The 19,111-nt window shown below is 36.4% G+C and overlaps 1 protein-coding gene across 2 annotated transcripts in view; it reads left to right on the top strand.

Annotated features, from left to right (window-relative positions):
- The window catches only part of Vav3 (vav guanine nucleotide exchange factor 3), a 330,956-nt gene that overhangs the window by 282,982 nt on the left and 28,863 nt on the right, over nucleotides 1-19,111 (top strand). For both annotated transcript variants that reach the window (XM_027395541.2, XM_035451854.1), the window contains exons 21-23: nucleotides 9,324-9,389; nucleotides 14,677-14,711; nucleotides 18,819-18,935. In XM_027395541.2, coding sequence (XP_027251342.1) covers nucleotides 9,324-9,389; nucleotides 14,677-14,711; nucleotides 18,819-18,935 — 218 coding nt within the window. The remainder of the gene's footprint in view (nucleotides 1-9,323; nucleotides 9,390-14,676; nucleotides 14,712-18,818; nucleotides 18,936-19,111) is intronic.

Raw genomic sequence — 19,111 nt, 5'->3', positions numbered from 1 at the left:
ATACTTTATGTCACTTGAATGACCACTAAAGTATTCATTGTGTCAGAGTGTATGTACTCTTATGTTCCTCATCTATACAATGGCAGTGTTGACTTTTAAATGACTCATGGAGATTTTTTGAGGTTTATAGGCAGCAAGAATGAAAAGAAATTGAAAGGGAGGATAAATTGTATATCTGTAATTATTAACAATTTTGAAGAATGTGCTTCATTTTCCAGGAGTAGGAAAACAATTATCTGGTATTTCTACTTTTTTATCTAAATTTCATATTCATCACATTTAATTCCTATAAAGACTTGCACTGACAATGTGGGTTTTCAGAGACTATTTTGCCCTCCACATAGCTATTCTTCATTCCTGGAATTTCTTTAATTCTCCCCCCCCATAATTATACAGTAAAGTGAAAGTGATAAATTCTGAAGGGAATGGCTGATTTAAGTACAGCATTGGTGGAGACCAGGAGACCTTTCTAGGGATCTGGAGGATGAGAAAGACCTAGGATAGCTCAAGAATTCCAGTTGAAGGGTGGGGTGGTGCATAGTCAATACTTAACAGAGAAAGAACTTGGCTCAATGACAACTTGCCACGGTCCAATCAGGAGGTAGGAGGGAAGTACAGAGAGAAGGGAGAACTTGAACTTCCCTCTCTGCAACTATGGAAGGTACTGTTAAGGATTAAGAAGATCACACTTCCCTAGCCCTAGAACACATAAGAATATGATTCCAAGAGCATTTCCTAAAACTCTGTGTTTTCTCTCTTGATCTAAAGTTCAAATGTCCATCTGTATCCAATCAGAGGCAAATAGAAACACTAAAGAATTATTTGTAAACATTATCTGATCTCTGTTGTTAAAACAGATTCCTAAATCCAAAATAAAACCAACTTGTTTCCTTGATGCTAGAAGAAGTCAGCATCTTGGCCTCTGCAGGGACTCACGGGTGTCTTTCCCAAGTCAGAGTCCTGCCATGAAGACATTTCTCCATGAAGCCGAAGACTCAGTTCGGATCATGCAGCATCTTTGTTGAGTGTGGGAGCCCTGTGTTAAGAAGTCCCTTGGTACACCTGTGCTTCCTCTCTGGCTCCCAGCCCTTTTATAGAATGAGAAGCCATCAAGGCAAAATTGAACTTGTGAGCCGGGCGTTGGTGGCGCATGCCTTTAATCCCAGCACTCGGGAGGCAGAGGCAGGTGGATCTCTGTGAGTTCGAGGCCAGCCTGGTCTCCAGAGTGATTGCCAGGATAGGCTCCAAAGCTACACAGAGAAACCCTGTCTCAAAAAACCAAAAAAAAAAAAAAAAAATTGAACTTGTGAGTGTGGGGGTACAAAGCTATTCTCAGTTGGTCAGTATATCCTATAATCACCAGACCTTTATTTTGACAGGTATTTGCCCCAAAATATCAAGTATTTTGACCCTGAGAGCATCACAATCCCTAATTACAGGAAAGGAGAACCAAGCAGCATATGACTGTAATGGAGCAAGGAAGGCCCTGGAGAGATGATTAAAGAAGATAATAGATATTAGTAAAGGCATGTAAGAAACACTTTCCCTGGGTAATTGCCAACTGGCTTTGATTGAATAAATCATAAACGGGGTTTGCAAGAAGGTCTGCAAGTGTACAGACTGTATTATGGGAATTGGCAAAGCTCCTGACACAGGGAGTAGGGTCCTAATTGTTAACTCTGGAGATGGACACTGTTGGTTAGTTTTCTTACTTTCATTTCTTCTTGCCTTGCTGAACTTGACACAGGACAAAGCATAGGTTATCCAGTACTTTGAGGAAGTTACAATGCCTTAAGTACATATTCAGATGATTAGACCTCTTTTAGTAGAAAGTCAAAGAGAACCTTTTAGGGATAAAGTTCTGAAATTGTGTCAACCTTTTTGACCATTATGTTACTACCATGTAAGCTACATTCTTGCACAATTACTGAGAGACCATGTCAATGAAAAGTACATTCTGTGGGCTGTCAGTCTGAAATTGTCTCGGGTGTGGCTGTTGATGACATACCATAAGGGGAACGCACAGTCCCTTACAATGTTGAACCAAACAATTTATGAATTTGTAACATTGAATTTTAGTTATTTATGATTCAAATTCCTAAAGAATCTTATCATATCTAATTCTTAACAAGAAAATCCTACATGATTGAGTAAATAGATGACTTCATACTGAGTCAAAATGAAAGTTTGAGAAAGTCCTTATCTTCTGTTAGTAAATGCTGTCAGGTTAAATTACTGATCTCTACCATTCCTGATGAACAAGTTTTGGACCTGAATCCTGTGGGTACAAAAATAACTAACTGGGAAACAATAGAATTTGTTGAGGGTGCCTAAATAGAGCATTTGGCCAGTACTGGAGACCTTGGAAATGATTTCTTAGGGTCAATTCTCTTGCTTTATGGAAGAGGATATAGAAACTGAAAAAGATTGAGTGAATCACTTAAGATCAGAAGGCCAGAAACAGAAAACCAGGCTCTGGATTCCCTGATCACAGAAAATTAATACTTCCTGAAAATTTTGAGATTCTATAAGCCCATCTAAATCAATGAAAATATCTGAATGTGAAAAAAAGTTAATTGACAAAATGACATTATCAAACAATCCTTGAAAAGTGGTCATGTCTATTCATTTATATTCCTCACATACCTATTGTACACATTGAAACATCAAACTTTTCATCAAAGCACTAATTCTGCTCTCAGTAGAAAATAATCCCTTTAAAAATGCCTAATGTTCCATGAACATTTAATACATGAAGCTGGTACTTAGAGCATTTGCTTTGTGCTTACTTCTGATCAGAATTGCCAACGCTATGAAAAATCATATTTGTTGTTGGCCATAATTAGAAAAAAACATTTCTTTGGGCCTTTGTTGAGCCTGGATTAATTTGGGGGTTATGCAGCTTCTTTCCAAGTAAGGTGTCTTCCAAAATGTAGCTGAACCTTGTTCTTCTTTGCAGGGTTCGTATTGAGCAAATGCTTGCAATTTGGCTCACTTCTGTGCTGGTTGAGTTTAACTTGCTGGTTATTTTTCTTCCACCAATGAAACTTCTTGTTTATTTCACCAGAAAATCAAAAACACTGCTGTGAGAATATGTGTCAGGATTATATCATATACCTCTTATCCAGTAAGAGTTGGGAGGGAACTGGGATTGATACATAAAATAATATTGTTTCTAATTTAAATTAAAAGAAAAAGGGAGGAAGAGGTGGGAGGAAAACCTCAAGATACAAGGAGCCATAACCAGAGCTCTCGTTTTGGTTGGAGAAATACAGAGACCTTGCTATAGACATTTCTCAAATACATCAGGGAGCATATCCCACAGTTACATTTACCTCACATCTAAAAAGTGTACAAATACAGCTTCTGGCTTTTTAGTAGTTTTTTTCTCAGTATACATTTTACAACTTTTGATTTTAAGTGGTTCCTTTTTCCACTCACTTCCATCAGCCAAAATTCCAGAGACAGAGCAAAGAGAAGCAATTTCATATGAATTAGAAAATCAAATATAATTGTGGATTTTGTCATATATTTTGATGACTTGACTCAATGATCAGCCTATATAAATTGAAAACAATATGATTTCAAAGATGGGGCCGAGGGATGAAGTTTGACAAATTACACAGAGCTGTAAGTCAGAATTACTCCCTATGTAGAAGTGACCATATCAGAAATAGGAATTTCAAGTGTTTATTTCACTGCTTGGGGCTTTTAAAATTCATCCACTGGCCAAATTTGAATACCCTGTCCTTTTCCAACATGAAATTAAAAATTAGGCAGCTTTCATTTCATTCTTTTGTACATGACACTTTGAGGTTCTTCAAACTTAACTATACACAATGGTATTTGACAACTGTCAGTGTTCATTGGCAGAAAAATAGCTACCTTCCTTCATGTTTAGGAGACAGTGGGTGATGAAAGAATATGTTTGCTTATAAGAAAACCTTTGTGTAAAGCAATGAACTCTCCAGAATATAGATTGCCCATTGAAATGAAAGTGGTAATGAAAGTCCATGTTATTTGTGATTTTGTACATTTGCCTGGAAACAAGGGGAATGATAGGGTTATATATAGATTTAGGCGTTTGTATTTAATAACATGTGAATAGTCAATTTGCAGTGAATTTTTAAAAGAATAATTGGAGAATAATTGAAAAACAATATTATGGCTGAAGGAGGAAATGGCTACTCAGCATCTTCAAAAGGCTTCTATGCGTATTAATTCCTTCATCTTTAAAATAACCTGATGAGGCATTTATGGGAGATCTTGCCATCATTATTGCTTACCTCTGCGACTTGCCTGTGGTTGCACAGCTTTTTATAGCATATTAGGGAACAGAACAAGCAATGCTGGTGCCCCTTCCTGTGACACTACCTTTATATGCATTTAAAAAAACGGTCTGGGGCATGTGTCTCACAGAATATGATAGATACAAATTGGCCACAGCTGTCAACAGGGATCACTCTGTAGTGAAGCCAGTTTCAGACTGTTCTCTTTACTGATCACCCCCATGTTATTGGGCCATTTGTTTCATTACTTGTCTTTACAAAGCTCATCAGGATGATTTTTAAAAAAAGGGGGGGTGCTCACATCTGTTCTATCTACCTATCTAATCTACTTAATAGCATCTACCTCTCCAGCCAATAAACTAATTCCTATGTTTAGTCATCTATATTCCAATAATTCATGCCCTTGCTATATGTTCTCCCTTCCCAGTGGTCAAGGCATTTATTTCTGATAGTGGAGACACAACTGGGCAGGGTTAAAGTTGCTCTGGTAACTAGCCATGTGAGATAAACTGCTCAGTAACCTCCTAGCACTGTCATGCATATGTTCTGAGTGTTTAGGGAACTGTAATGGGGGAGAATTTCCCACCTTTCATGAATAACCATGAATCAAGCCCTTTTACATTTGGCTCTCCAAATCTGTTTCAGATCATTCCGAGCTCTTCCAGGACTACATTAAAGCTCCAATCCAGATAGTATTAGGGGGATAAATGAGCCACGGGGAAGAGATGTCATATTTTTCTTAAAGCAATTTGTTCTTTTTTTTTTTCACAAAGTTAGAAGCTAAGCAATTTATGATTAAGATTTTTGGAGGACATCCTCCGTCATGTTAAGCCTTTCTTGTCTGTGGTTTTAAAAATGCAGTCTTTGCTATGGCTTCCTGGTATGCATTAATGGGTTTCTCTCTACAGGTAGATTACAGGTTTATTTCTAGCGGCAAATGTAAAGTAGTTTAAATTCATTATGATCCACTGTAGAGTCTTTTGAAGAAAAGTGAGGAATAGTTAAAACCTGAGGTCAGTTAGGAGTAAGGAAGTGCCTGACTATGCATTTGTATTTGTGATATTTGGGAATAGCAGAGAAAGTTATCAATAATTTTAGTTTAATATATTTTCTACAGAAAGCAACCTGCTTTTCAGGAAAAGGGCATTATTACTGTATGAGTTCTAATTTAATATTTTCTCTGTGTCTGCTTTAATTTATTCAATGAGTCATAAAGGTGTCTCAACTCTCATCATATGCAATTCATGACTTATTTTCTCAGGTTGTTTCCAAAGAAAGTATTTCATAAAAAGACTCACAACTACAATGTTAAGTTTACAAAAAGTCCCATCAAACGATACAAGAGTCCCTGAAGAATGCATACAAAGATAGCATATGACATATCAGATGACATAGTTCAAAACAGGAATGTTTTCAAGTTGACCTTGAATATGTTAAGGAACTCACAGAACAAAAAGATTATTCACTACCTCTGGCATTTGTAATAGACATAAAATAGGTGACAAGCTGATTATTTGACCCTGAATAAAATGCTCATATAAGAATAAAAGAAGATTCAGGTATGTGTCTTTCATCAAGGTTAGTAAAACACTCATAGATAGATGATCACATTAAGTACACTGAATCACTGCCTTTGAAGATGGTTTATTTCATAGTTGTAGACTGCAGTACCATCCATGTGTAGGGGATTGACAGCTGGTCCACCCATTAGTATTAATGAATTACCAACGTGCATCCCACACACATCCACCAAGGAGCCGAAGACATCCCGCCTACACACTGCTTTGTTTTGAATCCTCCAAATGTTGTAGGGTGGCTATTTCCTTAATAAATGGAAATCATTGAACATAGCATGCATTATCTCCCAGAACTAAGATGAATGTCTTACAGGATTAGAAAGGAACTCTAACTTTGTTCATCTGTTAAGATAGGTCAGAGTACATCTCACGTCTCTGCCTTAAGGAACATGTGGGACCTTATACAAATTTAACTGCACTGCTAGGGTATTTCATTAGGAAAAATTTTGTGGAAAAAAATTAAAACACAGTTGACAGTGACCACTGGCAATCTGCTTAGTGAAATCTGCTAGGGTGCTATCCTCGAGGTGAAGTAAGAAAAAAAAAATAAACAGTACAGTTCTTTCTTAATAAAAAAAAAAATACCCAGAGTTTATTTAGCCTAACAGCTTCTCTGGTTGAAAGAAAACCTAGGAGATAGGCACATGTAACCTCTGCCCCCTGCAAAGAAAACCTAAGAGAAAAACAGATAACAGATAACCTAAGAGAAAAAAAAAAAGTTCTCACAAAGAAAAAAATATCTTCACTCTGGAAAATGTTTCCATGCCCCTGTTCACATCCTATTCATTAGCTAGCTTCTGAGCCTTGCTAATGTTCTTTAATATGGGTGCATTTTTCAGCATATCAGTCAAAATCAGAAGTTGGATCTTGCTACCATGTATGTACAACTGCTCCATTTGTGCTACTCGGTCATCTCTGTTCATAAGTGATGTTGAACATCTGGCAATTCATGTTATCCTGTGCTTCCCTCAATATATCTTACCAGCCTTGGTCTCCCAAGTTACTCTGTAGCCCTCAACCTTGAGCAAGGGTTTAGTCAGTACATCAATTGACATCTTGGCAGGAAGAGAGTTCAGCTGAAGACTCCTTTTTGTTTCTGGAACATTAGAAGGCCAAGGACTGGTGGGCTGACAATATGCTTCTTGATGTGATCTCTACATGTGCTTGTCATCACTGAGTTCCAGAATAATCACAACTTAAACCTTTTATCCTCACATAATTTTAATTTACTATTTACCCTAAAGATGTTCTAGTTTGTATGGGAAATTATAAGTTTGCCCTCTGTAGGATGTTTCTTATAAAGCTACAGTCCTTCCAATCATCAAGATGGCTTGTTTCCATTCATGCATTTCTTGTAGCCCACTTAGTTCTAAAGTGGAAAAACTTTAAAATGTAGTTGTCAGTACATCTTCATAAACTGTCTAATCCATTGGACTTACTTCTATTCTTTCTGTTTTGTGACATTGCATCTCCCCAGCCCTACCCACCACACACACTGTCTATACACATCTCTAACACACACTCACTACACAAAATGCCACAGAAAGGTCAGAGAATTTCACTGAAGGATTACCTTTGTATAGAAATAGCATAACGTCTTTTTAGTAACTGCATGTGAAGATTAAATGTGATGTATTTTACTATCTGTGACATAATTTTAGTTCATAGTAGTCATTGGCATGGGACTATCAGATGGAGAGAAAGATACTTTAATTAACAATCATTTATTAAATACCTGCTATGCATCCAACATCAGATTACATAAAAAAATGACTGAGACCTTGTAGCCAACCTCCAAGAACCCATGGCCTAGTCATGCAGATGACCACGTTGAATAAGAATGGTCTTTTCTGCTAAGTTTGGGCTACTACTTTGTGTGCTGAAAGAAGATGTGAAAGGGCCATGGGTGAGCTAGTTGGGGATCTAATGTGGATACACAGCTTGAGGAATTCTTTATATAAGAGATGAGAGCATGGGTCATATGAGGAGCAGACTGTGAGGATGAGGAGGCCCTATTTCAGTTCTGTGCTAAGGAAGTGGATGGCATGATATTGGCCATCATTTACTCTTACACAATCATCATTGTTTCTCCTTTGTTCCGAATTCTGTAGATTGAGACCTTTTGTGTTAATCTAGTAAAGAATGGGAGTTGACTACTATGGCTTAGAAAAAAAATCATTGTAAAGCTCTGTCATTTCCCCTGCAATATATATTTCTTTTAGTGTAATTTCAAATATATTATTTTTATTTCTCTAAGAAATGTTAGCCTCTTTGTTTTTTCTTCTGATTTCTTTAAGTCTATGGTTGCCATCAGCATTGTGGTATATTTATATATAAAGGTCTAGGTAACAAATGACATTCTTATTATTTGTTCTTTCATGTCAGGCTTCCATGAAAGTACCATTAAATACTCCGTAAATACAGATAAATGAAGAAGTACTTCATTCCAGTCTTAATTACTGTGCTGCCATCCCTCCCTAGTTTCTGAATCATCCTTTCTGGAGACTTCTTCCTGCTTGTTGGTGGCACTAGTGCCTCTTTCTGTTTTCTCCCATCACAGTTTTGTTCCTTTTTACCTAGGTCTTCCTCTGTATGACTCATGATATCTATTTGAATAGGTTAACTGATTAGTCCCTGCAGTAATAATTGACCTATCTCCTAGTCTTTATCTCTCCTAGTATCTCTTCTCAAATCTAGTTCACAGGTAAGTTCCAAGGGTGGCAGAGTCTTTAATGCCCATGGTTCCCCCTCCTGTTTCTCGTCTCATACCATGGTACCAATTTCCTAATGTCAGTCTTATCTCCAAATTCATGAGCAATTTTTCATGTTGATGGAGTTTACCTTTGGCATAACAACACCATGAGTGATAAAATTTAGATGTCATAGAGGGGCTCTAGCTGCCTTTCTGTTCTGTTTTTCAACATCCTCTTTGGTGTGCATAGAGAGGTTTTGTAGAGCTGTAGTTAGAACACCTGAGTTTGAATTCTGGATCTGTTATCTGTTAGCAATATGATCATAGGAAAATCCTCTACTTTCTCCATGCCTCACTTCTCTCTTCTACAAAACCAAGGGCAGTAATTGACTCTATGATAAACAATTATTGCAAGAATTAATGAAAACTCAGAACACAATGTAAAATACATTAATAACTCTATAAGTATGAAACCTTTTGAGGCTTTATCTCCACATAGGATTGAGAGATATAAAGGTCTCAAAGTCAAATAGTATGTTGACCGGTGAATGGATTATTTTATAACATAACCTGAAACCACATGGAAAGTTCAACAGTGAAGAAAATTGTCTCTGCTTTTGCTTCCTCTTCTGGGCCCATAAGTTAATGTTGAGGACTAAATGCAATATGTAAATGACCTGAAGGATCCCAAGTTGAATAACACTGTATAAATGACAGCATGGCATTATCATTTTGTTCTCAATGGTATTTCTTTTTCTAATTTAGGGACGAAATTTAGCTTCAGGAGAGGTTGGATTTTTCCCAAGTGATGCTGTAAAACCATCTCCATGTGTAAGTCTTTATATTTAACTTCTCATTTTATTTTGCTTTTGATGCTATGACTGACTTGCAAGAAGGTACAAAGGATAGTGACTACCTAGATTCTCATCAGTTTTAATAGGAGGGCAGGTCTTACATGAGTATAATCCCACATATTATACTTTAATCTGTGCCAAAAAACCAGTTCAACTGTTAAGAAAAGATATGCAGGATGAAAATATAACTTAGAATTTACAAAAATGTTTAAAGGTCCCTAGGAGAAGTAACCCAAAGCCATAGGATGGATATACTGGGTAAAGTTTCCTTTTTTCTTTGTGTAAATGGTATGGACTTATTCCTGTTTACTCCAGTTACACTTCAGCTAATGTCTTTGAAATCATGGCAAAAAGTAAAAAGTTTTCAAATTCTTCAATTTGAAACCAGGGCTCTGAACACATTTTTTGATGCTTTATAATGTTCTTTCCTGTTTATTTAATGTCATAATGAAATTTTCTGAGAACAGGTAAAGGGGGAATGAGTGACTTTTATTCAAATAATATAGGTGAATATTATGTAAATGTACTTCTCATGTTTTGTGGTGTTAATTCTCATTTCTATATGGGGTAACATTATTTTAACATCATAATTTTCCCAACAATTTTCAAGTTAGTGAATCCAGAGTAATGAAATTTCATTGCTAATATAATGCATATGATTACCTGAGGGAACATGCCCTCAAAATTCTCAAATAATCTTTCTTTTTATATTCCCATGGCATCTGTATTTCTCAATTACACATTTTTTATATTACAAGTGTAATATCTGTCACCTTTAATTTGAGAATGTAATCTTACACCATTTACACAAGCTTAATTATTTTTGAAAAGTAAAGAATTAAAAATATGATTTGTTCCTCTACTTGTTATGATAGATAGGTTGAATCCCACAGGTACAAACATAAGCAATAATGTTTATATAACAGTAAATGGCAAGATATTTTAACATTCAGACATTTGGGAACCTGAAGAAGCATTTATTATACAAAGCACTATTTTCTGTTTACATCTTACATGAGTTTTAGAAATTTTGTTTTAAAGATAGTCTGGCATAAAAGCACATTTAAATTTGTTGAATAGATGTACAAAGGATGAGAAAGCAAATGTTCCTCCCTCAATGCACATAGGTAATTAGTGAATAAAATCAGCTTATAGAATCTTACTGTAACTGCCTAGAAGGAAAACTACACTTGGATATTTTTAAGATACTAGAATTATACAGTAATGCATACCCAGGAGTAAAACAACCAGATAAATATGAATGTTTGTATAGCTTAAAGTTAATAGATATGTAGTAAAGGGAACTACATGTGTAATGAAAGTATATATTTATTTTTAGCTATAGGACAAACTTTCGGGACGTAGACCGATTAAAGAGGACAAAGCACGGCATGAGCTTGAAAACTGCATCCCTTTGTACATACTGTTTTACAGGGGTCCCGGAGTAATGCCGTGAATTCTATTCTGAAAATTAAGTTTTCTAAGTGTATGATTCCTGAATCTTCAAAAGAAACATTTTAGTGAGTCCCTCCAGGGTTGAGGACAAAAGTCTATACATAGATGCAGTGGTAAATTTATGACAGCACAGTAATCGGGGTACAACACAGTGCAAAGTTGGAGAAATGTGAATCTGACAGCTGTCAGGGCATGTTCCAGTGAAACTCCACCCAGCAAAGAGATACTTCTGTTGGTCTTGGCTCTGAGACAGATAAAGGAAAAGAGAGGCAGGGTCTGGGATAGCAAGCATGAGAAAGTGCTCCCTTAACGACTTCTAAACTTAAATGTAAAAGTCATCCATATGTAAGGCTGGGAATTCACACCAGTCCTATGACCTAAATCATCCTTAGCAAGAAATATAATCTAAAATGACCCAACATCAGTTGTTCCCAAAGTAAAAATACATATTCTGTCTGGTTTTAGCCTCTTCACAGACAGCCCTCAATGGGCTGTTACAGATAAAGTGCCAGGGGATAAAAATTCACCAGTTGGAATCATCCAATGGACAAACAAGGAAACAGACCATCGTAGGCTAAAGTTAGCAGACAGAAAATATAGAGTTAGATTCATGAAGCAGATACAGGAGAAGATACTTAAATAAGAAATTCTATATTTAATATAACTAAAAACTAAAAGGGATATGAAAGGAGATGACAATACTTTATGATTGGGCTTGTCTGTAAAAGGCTTCCATCTAATTAATGAAGGGAAGGCCTTAATAGGTGCATTAGATGGCCTTTCAGACATGGTTGAGTAGAAAATTGGAAGAGAAGTCTGAAGTTACTAAAATGAGTCCAGAGAGATTAGGCAATGGAAACTGTACGAGAGAATGAAATAAGATTCAAATGTATCAAATAGAAGAGATTAAAGATAATTGTAGAAAAGCAATATTCAAATAAGTCATTGCCAAGAACTTTTCCAGAGTTTATGATAAAACTAATTTTAAAAATAAAGATGAGTGATTTAAATTAATCAACAGCTAGATATACTTTAATGAAACTTCAGGATATTAAAGATGGCATTACGTCCAGCCTGAAAGAAAAGACAAATGCCCGAGGAACATATGGACAATTGCATTCTACTCTAACAGCAACAGTAATGGAAAAAAGTATCTACTGGTAGTCGGGGACTAGCTTCCATTTTGCTAGTTCCCAGGTAACCAATTTAATGAAAAACACTAAATGCATAACAGTAATGAAAGCCTGTCTGAGGCTACTAGTTAGCAAAAAGATTGACATGTGGAAATGGGGGTGCTATTGACTTTCCTGGTTTGAATAAAGGCATGGGGTTATAGCCTTCTGCATGGGTAAACTTCATATAGGAACTGTGTCATTCTCTGCATTGGAAAATTGGAGTATGGAGTTTGAAGCAGTACTTGTGGGAGAAAACCTTAGGAATGATGGAGTTATGGAAGGGAGAAACCTCAAGAAATCTCTGATTGGGTAGTGAAGCCATTAAATCCCTCAGCGTGGGCTAAAAGAAGTTAAATGAGAAATCATCAGCTGTTACCACTGGAGACAATCTAACATTATAATTTAACCAGGTTAACTTCCTGCTTTAAGACAGACATATAAGAATCCCCAACTACAGCTTGAGTGATAGCATATCATTTGCAACATCAATGTGTAAAGAACCAGGGGAACATAAACTAAGCTCAGAAATCAGCTATCACATCCATGCTCAGAGCACAGTGGAAAATGTGTTCATAATGCCTGAGCAGATTGGAAAAATCATCATAGAACTTGAAACTGTTACAAAAGAGCTGGATGAAGATTCTAGAATACCTGAAGCAATACAAATTAGTATGTTCATTTTTTGCAAGAAAATTGTCAATTTAGAAATTTAACCCACTTCATATTTCTGCATTAACAAAGAGAAAGTTCACTTTTAAGTGCCACATCTAATTTTACAAAACACACTTCTGGTTAGGAAAGATATATCATATATACATATATTCCTAATAGGTTACTTTTTTTTTTTTTTTTTTGGTTTTTCGAGACAGGGTTTCTCTGTGTAGTTTTGGAGCCTATCCTGGCACTCACTCTGGAGACCAGGCTGGTCTCGAACTCACAGAGATCTGCCTGCCTCTGCCTCCCGAGTGCTGGGATTAAAGGCATGCATCACCAACGCCCAGCCCTTAATAGGTTATTTAAAGCCTTACTTTTCCATAACAGAAATTTAGCAATGTAAGACATTTATGATGAAGGCTGGTGATGGCATTAGAGGACTATAGGAATCTTATACTTAAAGAATGAAAAGGTATCCAGAAGTTATGGACAGCCTTAAGTGTGACACAGTGAGCTGTCTGTTGAAAAAAATCCCCAGAGAAATTAGGAGGAGCATAAGAGATGGGAAAACATAGGATCCCATCCTAGTTATGTGTAGGGCTCTGAGATGAGATGTTTATATTATTGGTTAGGTTTTAATTGTCAATTTGATACTACCTATAGGGACCTGGGAAGAGAGAATCTTAATTAGAAATTGCTCATACAAGATTGGACTGTGGTCATGTATGTGAGATTGTCTTGACTGTGTATTCAAGAGGGCCCAGCAGGTGTCTCTGGGCTGTATACAAAAGCTAGCTAAGTATGAGCCAGAGAGCAGGCTAGCAAGCAGCATTAGTCCTTGGATTCTGCCCTGAGCTTCTACTTTGACTTTCTAAAATGATGGATTATGACCTGGAAGTGCAAGTTAAATATGCATTCCTCCCGTTAGTTGCTTTTGGTTAGTGTTTTATTACAGCAGCAGAAAACAAAGTTGAACAGTAGTCAAGGATCCACATAACAGAACATGCCCAAGGAAGTAGCAAGGGCTCCTCTGGGGAGTTTTAGGATGGAATAGCATTGGTTGTTTGTCTGTTGTGAAATTATATGTCACTCTTCACTTCTTGGATATCCATCCTTTTCCAGCCACAGGAGAGACCACAGGTAGAATGTGTGGCAATTCTTATCCACTCCTCTCTTCCTTCTCCCCACCCCCTGTCATATAAAAGACTCAGGAATGTCATGAATTGTGTCTGTTAAAGACTTGGCTGATTCATGAAGGGTTTTAAAACTCAAAATGGACTATCTATATTCGATTTTTTCCTCAATATCTCATAAATAGCCACCTTTTCTGTGGTATGTGATTTATTGGGTATTTCTTGACTGCTGCTATACATTCTTTGACTTCCTTCATTTTCTAGTTGCCATCATCAGCTATCAGATGCTTGCTGTATTTGCACATAAAATGTAACATTTACACTTGTGCAAGTCTCTATGTGAAAAAAGGAAATGGGAATATTTTCCATGATGTTTTAATGAATAACATGTTTTCTTATTGGAAGATTTTAAACACAGAGTTTAGAACTGGTGTGGCAAAGTAGCATCGATGTCCAGTTTGTGCTGTTTATCTCACAAGTATTTTTTTGTATTGGGGAAGGTAGTGCTATTTTGTCTTCTCAATAACATTGCCATTCTAGTTTTCTCTATTGGATTAAACTGTCTTGTAGTCAACACTGGAAGTTTCTACTTCCTACTTTCTGCTATCTCTTCCCTTGAAGGTATAGTAGAAAAACGCATGAAAGAATGAAATAAAGTAAAATGAATTATTTTCTACTTATCTGACATGTACCATGATTCATTCTGTGTAAACTTGCTAGCAAATAGTTCTAGGCCTGTGCTACTTAAGGGTTTTATAGAGCTAAGTCAGCTGAACTGAATTAATGATTGATTTCTGAAAGCTACCCTTAAGTAAACTGAATCTATTTTTGCCTTTTTATATCTTAGGTACCTAAACCAGTAGATTATTCTTGCCAGCCCTGGTAAGTATTAAAGATGTTTATGTTGCTGAGTTGAAATAGCATACTCCTAGCTCGAGGACACCTTAAATGTGTGGTTGTAAACCATGTCCCATTCCCATTTGTCCTTGCTAAAGATATTTTCACATGTAACAAGACACCATGATGAATCTGAACATTGCTGGCTGTTCTGTATTATGATGGGGATAGTGGTATCTCTATGTGAGTGCCGTTGACCATAAATACGTGTAACAGCCACAAAAAGAAAGGGGGATATATTCTTATGTATCTCATATTTTGGAATGATAAATCTCATGAAACAGAGAAGTAAAAATGCTATATTATCTAAAATTAAGAATTACTTCAAAAGGATAGTATCTGAAATAGTAGTTTCTAGTGTAGACTAGAGAAATACGATATACCCATGTCTGATTTGGGTCTTGGATGACCTGGGGAAGATGTACACACACCTGTCTAGTCATCACAGAAAGGGAGGTCATAACAGGCCACAGTAATGACTGCACCAGTTTCCATCTCAGTGACCTGTTGAGTTTTTAATGACATTTCAAATTTAGAGCAACCACATCAGTGAAAATCCCACCTCAACCCAGGTGACCACTTACAAAAGTGACAACCCTGGGGCCAGCGTAACAGTCTACTAATTTCTTCTCTACGGTTCAGCCATCCAGTCTTCCTCCCCGGGGCAGCTTTTTACTCCTTCTTAGACTGGCAGAAAGGGGCCCTTGAGAAAATTCCGAGATTCTCTTCTCCCAGAAGTGGGACCTTTAGTTCACCTCATGAGTCTCATGAGCCCCTCTCTCCCTCCTGGAGGGAATGTTTCAAGTAGGAGAAACTAGCTGTATAACAGGTCTAGATGCAGTATATTGACCACTGAGATGCTTGCTAGTAGTGTAGGTAGCAGAATCAAAGTGAGCAATGGACAGTGGTTGTGACTGAAAACTACACATAGGCAGCAGATAGTTAAGACTTCATTATGTCACAATAAGTAATACAAGCTGAGTATTTTACATGCACTAACCACTTTAAGTTTTTTTTTTTTCACATTAAATGTGAGGTTTTGTTATTTTTTGGTTTTTTGAGACAGGGTTTCTCTGTGTAGCTTTGGAGCCTATCCTGGCACTCACTCTGGAGACCAGGCTGGCCTCAAACAGAGATCTGCCTGCTGGGATTAAAGGCATGCACCACCACACCCGGTTGTAATCCATTTCCCATTTCCGTTTGTTCCATAACAAAAATTTCCCCCAAATTTTTATATGGAAGATATTACTGTCATTATTGAGAGAGAAAAAAAAAAACATGAAGGCTACCAGTTTGCTGTAGCCCCAAGACTCTAGGTGGTACCCTTTGTACATTGCTATCTTACCCCTCAAAATACAAAACCTGAGCGTTTTGCTGTGTTGTGTGTGTTTCCCTGGGTCTGTGTTTGACTTTTCTGAAGATGAATGAGTCTCTTTTTCTTTCCCCTGATATTTGTCTGTGATATCTTGAGGCTAAATAACACTAGTTCAATGTGCAAATGTGGGTAGCACCTAAATATTTAATATATACATTGTATACCTATTTCTGATTTCTTTGTTATGTAGCCAATTTGTAGAAAGGGCCAGGGCACTTTTAAACTTATGGAATTATCAAACCTCAAACCTCTCACTGAATGCTAACACTCACATCTGTCTTCCTCGTCATTATTTACTTCCTCTGCTGCATTCTTCTTGTCTTCAGGACTGACATTGCCAAGGAAATTTGATCAAATTGGGAATCTTTGATACATTTTAACATCTCTGAGAACAAATTACAAATTTCTGTTTCTGTGGAACTTAAAACCATCATACAACTAGGTTTTAAGTAAAAGAATAATTTTACAGATAAACAATAATGTCTCCAACTGCATGGATTTTATCAGATAAATTGGGCAGGTACCTGAGATCTATCCAGACACAAAAGTTTGTACATAAAAACTATATACAATCTATGTATGTTGAGCACATGATAGTTTTTAAATCTACTCTTGAAACTATAACCAGTTAGAATGATGACTCCTAATGATTAAAAAAAAAAATCAAGATTTCCAGACAAAGGAAACACATTAAATACAGGAATTAACAAAGACATATCAGCATAAAAAATTTAAATTACGTTTTCTTCCCTTGAACAACCTAGACATTTCATTGAAATTAAGTAAATAGTTTCATGTGAAATGTCTTCAACTTGGGAACAATTATAAACTACTCATGAAAACTTTGAATTTTAGAAATATGAGTCTCAACGGCATCCATTTATGTTATCTGTTAATTATTTCCATCTTTAAATCAAGTAAATATTGCTAAATAGAAAATCAACAAGACTTCTTCAATAGCCCATGTTTTACGAATGAAATGAACGAAATGCGGGGATGAGGTCTGAAGCTAAGAGTGGGGAGTTCCTTGAAAGTCTGAATGTGGTAGATGCCAAGGCCCCTATTGCTTTTTCCCGGTGTCAAATAACCTGCCGCTTTATACTGCCAAGAGACAGTGTTGTTAGATGTATTACATGGGAAAACAGAACCACACAGGGCTTCGACTTGGAAAGGCTAGGCCTAACCGAGGCTAGGGGGATGCCATTCTGAAAATCAGTTGTATTAAGGAAAGTCTTTATATCAAAGGAAAAAACCCTATTTCCTTCATATAGCTTAGATCTGGCATGGGAGCAGCTTCTCTTGCACTGTACCCTTTTCTTGAATGCAGAAATGAGTATAGAGAACTCCAGAGAATCTGAATAAACTCAGTAAAAAAACAAATCCAAGCCCATAATGTTTGGATACTTCCCAGCCCAGTTATCAGATTTTTGCCAAATTAGCAGACTTCTGCACAGTGGTGTACTTTTGGGCCTGCACACACAGGACCCACAGTGGTTCCCAGATTCAGCTTCCTTATATATGAACAAACTATAAAGAGAAATCAGATATTTGAGGAAACTTTGAAGGATAAATATATCAATATATATCAAGCATTTTGTAAGAGGAATGATTTGAAAATGGAAAAGTGCTTGTAAATAGTAAGTGCTTGTAAGTAGTATAGGAGTTTGGAAAAATGTTGAAAAAAAATTTCAAAAACTTCAAAGAGATAAGATGGGAGAAATGTTTTAAAAATTAGATAATTGACATGAATTCTTGCTACTATTCAACTTATAAGAACTTCAGAAAGGAAAAATGCCTAAAGGCATTAATTACTAAAGAAATAATACAAAATTTTCCAGAGTTGAATGTCATGTCTACAAGTTGGAGATGTGACAGAAAGCGTAAGTAAGCACATTATCATTCAAGTTTTCCAATACAGAAAATAAATGCAGAATCTGAAAATTTCCAAGAAAAAAATATCAGGTCACATCCAGTGATTCAGAAATTAGAGTGAAATCAATTGGAAGTTCAAAGATAATGATGTAATGTCATTTAATATTTAAGAGGTAAAATCATTTCTCACTTGGAATTCTCTCCCAACCAATCTACAAGAAGTGTTGGGTAAAATGAAGTATTTCTATAGGTGCTGGGCTTTAATGTATTGCATCCCATACGCTTTTCGTAGGAAACCTAAGGATGGATTTTTTAATCCAAGGAAAGAAAAATGCAGAATCCAGGAATGGGGCAGCAGACTTAGAGGGCAGGAAGAATCTGTTAGTTTAAGAGATTGGGGACTCAGAAGCCATTGGATTAAGAGTGAAAACTTTGCAAGTAGAGCATATAACATTGAAAACGTATTGTTAATGAGTTTATATAGAGAATTTGGAAAGATCTGTGATTGATAGAAAACAACTTAAATAAACTTTTGTGCTTACCTTTTTACAAATCAAGTATTTTTAGCTACTATCCTGCTCAAAATGAGCCCTTCTGATTGTCCTCTTTGTTTTTGCCCCTTTTGTTTCTTTGATATTTACTGGTGCTCACTGAGTCTTTAGGCACTGTTCGTTTCCTGATGTTAATAAATCACATTTGTGTTTAGACTTATTAAAGAAATTTTCTGAGTTATTATTTAAAGCAATGCAATTAGCATACAAGTAAAATGATGACCATTACTTATATTTAGCCTCTCTTTACAGATACAGTCATCCAATTTTTTTTGTCTTCCTATGTTTTTCCAGGTATGCCGGACCAATGGAAAGATTGCAGGCAGAAACTGAGCTTATTAACAGGGTGAATAGTACTTACCTCGTGAGGCACAGGACCAAGGAGTCTGGAGAATATGCAATTAGCATTAAGTAAGTAGGACAAGTGATTTTTGTAGAAGTAGATTTCCTGTGTTCATAATCATGTAGGTCATGTGGCACATATAACACTGAAGTTTAAAACCGATGTTCTGATTGCAGTGGCAATAATGTAATTATTCATACAGTTCATTAATACTGGAAAAGATCTGTGAGGAAAACAGTAATGA

Source organism: Cricetulus griseus (genome assembly GCF_003668045.3).
Source record: "Cricetulus griseus strain 17A/GY chromosome 1 unlocalized genomic scaffold, alternate assembly CriGri-PICRH-1.0 chr1_0, whole genome shotgun sequence".
Lineage (NCBI taxonomy): Eukaryota > Metazoa > Chordata > Mammalia > Rodentia > Cricetidae > Cricetulus > Cricetulus griseus.
This window is presented reverse-complemented; position numbering and strand designations above follow the sequence as displayed.